This window comes from Diaphorina citri, unplaced genomic scaffold (genome assembly GCF_000475195.1).
Source record: "Diaphorina citri unplaced genomic scaffold, Diaci psyllid genome assembly version 1.1 scaffold2281, whole genome shotgun sequence".
Taxonomy (NCBI): Eukaryota; Metazoa; Arthropoda; class Insecta; order Hemiptera; family Psyllidae; genus Diaphorina; species Diaphorina citri.
Genome location: NW_007379706.1, coordinates 1 through 9,131, shown reverse-complemented (window position 1 = coordinate 9,131; position 9,131 = coordinate 1). Strand labels below are relative to the sequence as shown.

The window sequence follows — 9,131 nt, the reverse complement described above, 5'->3', positions numbered from 1 at the left end:
TAGATCGAGTTGTACCGAGCTTGGTTACTCTAAGGCGAAACGCTGCAGGTGTGAACGAGTGTTTCGCCTTAGACGGTTAAGTACTAAGTCGGTACAAACTGATATTTTTTTAGCCAGTGTATTAGCTTATCCCCGATACCAAAGTGTAAACAAACTCAAAAGACAAGAACTCGAGGGGCTACAAACACCAGGTAAGAGAGACAACATGTAAACAGGTGTTTCTCAAGTCACATTGACTCGATTAAAACAACGTTTTTTGATGCGATAAATACAAAATAGCATACTATAGAAAGAACGCACCAAAAAAGTCACATAGTCGAATACGCTTCAGCTTGCACAGATTTAGACCAGTCAAACAAATGATAACAAGTTAGTTTCACAGGTTTGGTTTTGCAGCCGACTACGCGCGACTCAAAGTCGGCCGTCTACGCGTCCAATGTGGGACGGACCTTGCCCTTGTGATCACATTTGGTTTATACAACACGACGGAATCCCTCACATAGTGTCGGAATTACTCCCCATAGTGTCGGAATCACTCCCCATAATGTCGGAATTACTCCCCATAGTGTCGGAATCACTCCCCATAGTGTCGGAATCCCTCCCAAAGTGTCCCCCCACTCACTCAATCTCCTTCTCGCGTACATAGACCTCACCGAACTTGGACATGTACTTGCGTATGAAGTCTTTGGCTTTATGCTTGACGTTCTCGTTACACTGCAGATCTCCTACACTGCGACAGTGCTTGAGCTCCTTGACTAGGACAAAGTGAGTGAGCTGCCAACAGAGAAATAGTAGCGAATTGGTTAGGCCATTTGACCATAGAAATATATATAAAAAAAAATCCCCGTATTATTTCGTAGCAATGAAACAGCCGCAACATTACACGCTTGAGGTCTGTGTCGTAGCATGCCCATCCCGTAGTGTGTCCCTCATCAGATGGATATGGGTATCACAAGTAGGCTTGCACGCCGGAGGTCCCGGGTTCGATTCCTGGCGGGGTGGAAGTTTTTTCGGCTCTGTGCTTGGAGTTCGGGGTGCACTCAACCTCGTGAGGACAATTGAGTAGTTACTTTAATCGAGCAATGCTGTGATATCCACAAAAATTTGTGAAAAGGCTCTGCTTCAACACAAATAAATTTACGATTAGATTGATTTTTTGATTACTTCCCATTTAATTGTTGAATGAATGTAACCCGTTGAAACATTTGCAATCAAAAAACGAGTATATATTTTGTCGATGGTGGACATCGCACCCGGGAGCCGGGACCTTCTAATTATGTAGATATAAAACCAGTGTTCTTACCTTACGTGCCAGATGTTTGAAATCGTCGTTGTTCATGATTCGACCTCGTGTACAGTCCTCCTTGCGATATGGGTTCAGATAATGCACTATCACCCCAGCCATACCCAGTCTGAACTGTTCTTTCATATGGCGAGCAGCACCAGGCTCTGACGAATCAGCGGGGGCACTCTCAATCTTGGAAGTTGAAGTGGCGGACGAGATTTCCGTCTGAAGACGAGATTAAAAATAAGAATTTCAACATGTAATTAATTCATATTCAAACTTCCATTTGCCAGCCTGGTTCGCTTGAACCCAATCAAACCACTCCTGAGCTTCGCAAGACGATCAGGGGTGTTTGAAATGGAGGAAAGTGGTTAACCATGCAAAGGCAGTGCAATAGTCCTTGACAAAATTGGACCCAGCATACAAGGGATCAAGAAGAGACCGTCTTAACATAATAATACTAATAGCTTTGGTTGGTAGTGCGTCTGCCTGATAAGTACTAGGTCGCGGGTTCGATTCCCGCCCGGGCAGATTTTATCCTGAACGGCCTTAGCAGTTATACAGTGACAAAACTAAACTTTACCTTGACTTTAAGCTTGGTGGATAGCGTTCCTCCGGAGGCCGGTATACTTCGGCCGGTACTAGAGCTCATTGACCCGGCCTTCTTCTTCTTAAGCTCCCGGGCCGCGGCCTGCGCCTCCAGATATTTCTTCCTCGTCCAGTAGTGGATGTGATAGTTCCGAGTCTAGTGAAGAGGAAGAGGAGGAGGAAGAGGACGAGTATGAGGAGTTTGATGATGATAAGGTAAGAGGAGAAGAAAAATTATTGAATGTTTTACTTATTATTACTATTATTTTTAATATTTCTTTATTAGTTTGCCTTTATTAAAAAAATATTAAAACATAATAATTGAGAGAGAGCGAGAGAGATTGAGTGAGGGGGGAGAGAGAGAGTGATTGAGGGAGAGAGAGAGATTGAGTGAGGGAGAGAGAGAGATTGAGTGAGGGAGAGAGAGAGATTGAGTGAGGGAGAGAGAGAGATTGAGTGAGGGAGAGAGAGAGATTGAGTGAGGGAGAGAGAGAGATTGAGTGAGGGAGAGAGAGAGATTGAGTGAGGGAGAGAGAGAGATTGAGTGAGGGAGAGAGAGAGATTGAGTGAGGGAGAGAGAGAGATTGAGTGAGGGAGAGAGAGAGATTGAGTGAGGGAGAGAGAGAGATTGAGTGAGGGAGAGAGAGAGAGAGAGAAAGGGAGGGAAAGAGAGAAAGAACTGTATATTTCGTAAATAAAAAAATTGTGAGTGAGGGAGAGAGAGATTGTGTGAGGGAGGGAGAGAGAGATTGTGTGAGGGAGGGAAGGAGAAAGAGAACTAATACTGAATATTTCGTAAATAATTGGTTATAATACGTTAATGGTAGAATTTTGATTGTAGTTGTAGTATCTTTTTACTTTTTTTTATTATTTTATTCCTCCTTTTTGTCATGTATCATTTTATTTTATTTTGTAGTTTTGTTGGTTTCTATTTATTTAGTCGCATTTTTCTTTCTGTTTCCACCCCATCCTATCATTCTGTAGCTCATTAGAGATCTGAACAAAAAGACCAAGCGGGCGCGAGGCATTAGTTCTAAATCTAGAGGCGTGTCGTCACTTACGACAAATGGGACTTCCCTAGTTGATAGTATTGATGTAAGTATAAAGATGAAACTTAGGGTGTGTCGCCATTTACGATCAACTGAATTTCATCTTCCAATTATGTGATCAATAAAACTGTTCTAAATCTTACATTTTGATGAGAGTTTAAAGTCACTTTTAAAGCCCATATAGTCACTCATCTGGATACCAACCAGCCACGGTGTTACTTATATTCAATGAACCATTGGAAAGTTTCCAACATGGTGCATTAAACGTATTATTGCCCTTGCTAAAGGCCAATGAGATGATGACCTTTTCAAACTTTTAACTATTATGGTGGTTAAATAAAAAGGAAAATTAAAAAAAAAGGTTTGTTCTCGGAACGGCTGGGTTTTCTCCTACTCTGCCCTTAACTCCCTTCAATAGCGAGACGATAAGACCTCAGTGCTTACAGTCCCTCCTATCAAACCTCTTATTTATTTATTCTTCCTTTCTTTAATCTCACTTGGGCAGGTTTTCTATATCTACATATATTTCTTTTAAAGAAAGGAAAAAAAAAGTTTATAGAAAACTTGCCCAAGTGAGATTAAAGAAAGGAAGAATAAATAAATAAGAGGTTTGATAGGAGGGACTGTAAGCACTGAGGTCTTATCGTCTCGCTATTGAAGGGAGTTAAGGGCAGAGTAGGAGAAAACCCAGCCGTTCCGAGAACAAACCTTTTTTTTTAATTTTCCTTTTTATTTAACCACCATAATAGTTAAAAGTTTGAAAAGGTCATCATCTCATTGGCCTTTAGCAAGGGCAATAATACGTTTAATGCACCATGTTGGAAACTTTCCAATGGTTCATTGAATATAAGTAACACCGTGGCTGGTTGGTATCCAGATGAGTGACTATATGGGCTTTAAAAGTGACTTTAAACTCTCATCAAAATGTAAGATTTAGAACAGTTTTATTGATCACATAATTGGAAGATGAAATTCAGTTGATCGTAAATGGCGACACACCCTAAGTTTCATCTTTATACTTACATCAATACTATCAACTAGGGAAGTCCCATTTGTCGTAAGTGACGACACGCCTCTAGATTTAGAACTAATGCCTCGCGCCCGCTTGGTCTTTTTGTTCAGATCTCTAATGAGCTACAGAATGATAGGATGGGGTGGAAACAGAAAGAAAAATGCGACCAAATAAATAGAAACCAACAAAACTACAAAATAAAATAAAAATGATACATGGAAAAAGGAGGAATAAAATAATAATAAAAAAAGTAAAAAGATACTACAGCTACAATCAAAATTCTACCATTAATGTATTATAACCAATTATTTACGAAATATTCAGTATCAGTTCTCTCTCTCCTTCCCTCCCTCGCTCAATCTCTCTCTCTCCCTCACACAATCTCTCTCTCTCCCTCACACAATCTCTCTCTCCCTCTCTCACATTTTTTTTATTTACGAAATATCCAGTAAGTAACACCGTGGCTGGTTGGTATCCAGATGAGTGACTATATGGGCTTTAAAAGTGACTTTAAACTCTCATCAAAATGTAAGATTTGGAACAGTTTTATTGATCACATAATTGGAAGATGAAATTCAGTAGTTGATCGTAAATGGCGACACACCCCAAGTTTCATCTTTACACTTACATCAATACTATCAACTAGGGAAGTCCCATTTGTCGTAACTGACGACACGCCTCTAGATTTAGAACTGCTGCCTCGCGCCCGCTTGGTCTTTTTGTTCAGATCTCTAATGAGCTACAGAATGATAGGATGGGGTGGAAACAGAAAGAAAAATGCGACTAAATAAATAGAAACCAACAAAACTACAAAATAAAATAAAATGATACATGACAAAAAGGAGGAATAAAATAATAAAAAAAAGTAAAAAGATACTACAACTACAATCAAAATTCTACCATTAACGTATTATAACCAATTATTTACGAAATATTCAGTATTAGTTCTCTTTCTCCTTCCCTCCCTCACACAATCTCTCTCTCCCTCCCTCACACAATCTCTCTCTCCCTCACTCACAATTTTTTTATTTACGAAATATACAGTTCTTTCTCTCTTTCCCTCCCTTTCTCTCTCTCTCTCTCTCCCTCACTCAATCTCTCTCTCTCCCTCACTCAATCTCTCTCTCTCCCTCACTCAATCTCTCTCTCTCCCTCACTCAATCTCTCTCTCTCCCTCACTCAATCTCTCTCTCTCCCTCACTCAATCTCTCTCTCTCCCTCACTCAATCTCTCTCTCTCCCTCACTCAATCTCTCTCTCTCCCTCACTCAATCTCTCTCTCTCCCTCACTCAATCTCTCTCTCTCCCTCACTCAATCTCTCTCTCTCCCTCACTCAATCTCTCTCTCTCCCTCAATCACTCTCTCTCTCCCCCCTCACTCAATCTCTCTCGCTCTCTCTCAATTATTATGTTTTAATATTTTTTTAATAAAGGCAAACTAATAAAGAAATATTAAAAATAATAGTAATAATAAGTAAAACATTCAATAATTTTTCTTCTCCTCTTACCTTATCATCATCAAACTCCTCATACTCGTCCTCTTCCTCCTCCTCTTCCTCTTCACTAGACTCGGAACTATCACATCCACTACTGGACGAGGAAGAATCCTCAGGAGGTGGGGGTAGAGGGGGCGGGGGCTGATAGGGGGGCGGTTCCCATTGGGTGTGCCGCGTTTTGCAGTGGTAGTAGTAGATGCGGCCTGAAGAAAGGGAGATCGGAAGAGCGTCGTGTAGGGAATTTTTTTTTTTTTTTTTTTTTTTCAAAGACGTTTATTTTATTTAATACAAGAGAAGAGTTATAACAGTAGGGATTTTTAATTTAACAGGGGGGGTTGGGGTTATTTCGAGGACAGTGACACTATTTTTTTCTTTTACATTAGGCGCTTTGAGAATTATGACACCAACTTTAATGGTCTCAATGGAATGCTTGGACTACAGGAGCAGTTTATGACAGATTATCCGTCCATTTCTCTTCTTATACAACACAATACAAAGGACCCACAAGTTGTGTGAAAACTTCAGGGGGCGTGTTCCTAGGACCTGATGGATCATTTCACTCTATGCATTCAGGATCGTGAGGATAACTGAGAAACTGGTTGAAATCTCAGTGTTTTGATATGATGCAACTTAGAAGTTATAAAGGGTTGACTTCGTAGATTCGTATATAAGCTTAACCCAACTTTTAGGGCTGTTTGTCCCTACACCTAAACCTCAGAGTGAAGTGGTCTTTTTGTGTACTTTAAAGGAGGGTTAAATGGGTCGACTTTAATGGTAATCTTACCTTCCGGCATCGGCCGCCGTTTTCCAAAACTTGGGCAGTCGTATGGGTGGGTAGTGGAGGGGAGGCGGGGCCCTACACGACGCTCTTCCGATCTTAACATGGGATGGGCAGGATAGCCAGGGTACATCTGATTAGGAGGGGGCAGGGGGAGACCCATGGGGGGCGGGAAGAGGGAGGAGGGAGGGGCGAATATGGGCGTGCCGTCCGGGCCGAAACCGATGGGCGGGGCAGAGCCGCCGGGGCCCACGGGGGTGCCCCCCACTGACATGTCTGGAAATGAGAGAGAAAACATCATTATTATTTCTTACAAAAAACCAAATTCAGATAAAAATAAAATATTTCTATCAAAGCAATTTCCATTAGAAGGTTTTAAACTGGTGAACTTTCGATACCACTCAGGGCATCATCGTCAGACCAAGATAGATATTGACTCCATCGCAGCAGGAGTAGAAGTGAAGTATTATTTCTGACTTACTTACTTATATTTTATAAATATTTTTTTCTCCAAACACATGGTTCTATTATAGAACCATCATAACTTAGGTAAATGAGAAGTTACCCTACAGTGTGAATGTCTATACCATTTTTTTCTTCTCTATTTACACATATTGGTCCTAAGGGGCTGCATAGTTTGACACAAGTATGCACCAATAGTTTGGTTACAAATCGTAAGAGCATGTTAGACCACACAAGTCCAATGACATTACTACGAAATGAAAACGACGATGAAATACTCACAACGAGGTCGTAAAAAAAGCAAAGCGGCAGAGTAACTTACCAGGGGTGGGCGGGTACCAAGGTATCATGGTGCCCAGGGGCGGCGGGTTAATGAACACAGGATAGCCGGTGATCTCGTCAAACGTAGACACATTGGTCGGATCCAGCCCTAGCATCTTACATCTCTCTACATGCATGTTCCACTCAGCCTCCTGCTTCCTTCTCTCTTCGTCTTCGGCTTGAACTGAAAGGGGAAAATTCAGGGGTGGAGTGAATCGGGACACTTTCATGTCTTGAAGGCACGGTGAGTCCAGTGGTAACGCGCTTGCTTGCCATGCAGAAGATCCCGGGTTCGAATCCCACCATCATCCATCACCATCGACAGAAAATTTCAAAATCAAATCAAATCATGAATCTTTGTGGTAAAGCAGAGAGCTTTTCCACAACTTTGTGGGTATCACAGTATTACAAGTCTTTCATTTACTCAATCATCATATATTTATCATCGCTCGTTTCTTTGACTTGTAATGCCACCACTGGTCGATACTCGATTAAAGCAGTCACTCAATTGTCTTCACGAGGCTGAGTGCACCCCGAACCCCAAGCATAGAGCCGAAAAACTTCGACCCCACCGGCAATCGAACCCGGGACCTCATGCTGAGGCTACTGCTGTTGATATTAATAATGTTTAATTAAATTGAATCTGTTGAAATAATAGGACTGTCATCCCTGATAGAAGCATTTGCTTTTACGAATTCATATACTCATATTTGACAAATAAGTGACAAATAAGATTATTGAGATATGCATTTGGAAAATCCTACAATGCTGCAGTGAGCACCAAAATTGTGATATAGGTAATAACACAAAGAAACGGCATTTATTTATTTGACAAATAAGGAAATTAGAGACGTTTTAAACTTACCTTTGAGTGCAAACAATTGTCTATGTTCATACTTGGACAGCTTAGGACCTCGCCTATGATCAGGTGGGGATTCTCGACTTGACTTGCGGTCCTTACGATGATCTATCTTGTACTTGTCATCTTTCCTGATGTCACCACGATACCTATCCCATGTCCTGGTGGAATAGTGACAAAGAGAATTTTATTAGCTCTTTAATTCTTCTTTTTCTTCTTTTCCCGTGAACAGACGGGGTTGTTGTTGTTGTTGTTTTAGCGGCTTTAGCTGAATGACAATAGTAGAATAAAGAAGAGATATCTTTTTGTATCTGCTATACAGCGGGGTGATGGTCTCTAGCTCTAGCCATGTTAAATTGGCTGGCTCGTCCTGAACCGCAGTCGGCGGGGTCGGCGTTTTTCGTCAGCCTCTCAATCAGCCCCAACTAGGGTGACATTTGGTTTTTGGCTACAAATTTTACCAGTGGATGCACTCAACCTTTGCTATTTCTTTAACAAGGGAAATTCAGGCTGGTTTAAAGTTTCCCGATCAGACTTACTTGTCGGAAGTACTATCCCTATCCTATACTCACACCTAAACACTTACTTGTCATAAGTACTATCCCGGTCTCGATAGCCACGATCTGCCTGTCTCTCATGCTCCTTCATTTGTTCTATCCTCTCCTTCTTCGGAATTCGAAACGTGTCCACCAGATTGCTCCACTGGTCCAACAGCTTGGCGGCCTCTTGGCGGACCACCTTGAGGTCCTCGGACTCGGAGTCCTGGGTTCGAGACCAGTCGGTGACCAGTTGGAGAACCTGGCTGTCCTTCAGCTTGGTCTTGTCCGGGATGGGCAGCTTGGAGAGGGTTTCTAGAATCTGAACAGAAAGTGAGAGGGGTTGTTAGGAAAAGATGGGACCAGAGGATTTTTAGGTCGATAAAAAAAAGTGACAAGAAGACTGGACCCGGAAGACCTGAGTTCGATTCCCGACAGAGTCAAAGTTTTTTGTCTCTACGCTTGTGGAATCCGGGTTCAGCAAGTGAGGACAAATAAGTAGCTACATACTTTAAATCAGTAGCGACCAAAGAGGCTCTTAGTAGTTAGTCTTCTTCTTCTTTGCCTTCTTCCGTGTACAGACGGGGTCGGCGTTTTTCGTCAGCCTTAGGGTGATTGTTTTGGGCTGACTTTTGGTTTTGGCAACAATGATTTTGGCACAGACAACTGTGATATTTTAGTAATACTGTGAAAATCTATCAACAAAATTGTGAATAGATCTTCAGTTTCCCCACTTACTTTAGGAT

General features: G+C 41.7%; 2 protein-coding genes across 2 annotated transcripts; both read right to left on the bottom strand.

Moving 5' to 3' along the window:
- Window positions 1–321: 321 nt before the first annotated feature.
- Window positions 322–1,988, bottom strand: LOC103518630 (histone-lysine N-methyltransferase SETD2-like). Its single transcript, XM_008483709.2, has 3 exons — window positions 1,869–1,988; window positions 1,304–1,510; window positions 322–774 (listed from the first exon to the last, which is right to left on the bottom strand). The coding sequence occupies exons 1-3, from the start codon at window positions 1,935–1,937 to the stop codon at window positions 619–621; spliced, it is 432 nt and encodes a 143-aa protein (XP_008481931.1). The 5' UTR covers window positions 1,938–1,988; the 3' UTR covers window positions 322–618.
- Window positions 1,989–3,637: 1,649 nt separating this feature from the next.
- Window positions 3,638–8,707, bottom strand: LOC103518632 (probable histone-lysine N-methyltransferase CG1716; the record flags this gene model as incomplete). The annotated part of the gene is made up of 6 exons (XM_026830373.1): window positions 3,638–4,056; window positions 5,442–5,632; window positions 6,214–6,483; window positions 6,992–7,174; window positions 7,856–8,010; window positions 8,436–8,707. Coding segments are annotated over 6 exons (1,254 nt in total), but the record flags the coding sequence as incomplete, so codon positions are not given.
- Between the last annotated feature and the right edge of the window lie 424 nt (window positions 8,708–9,131).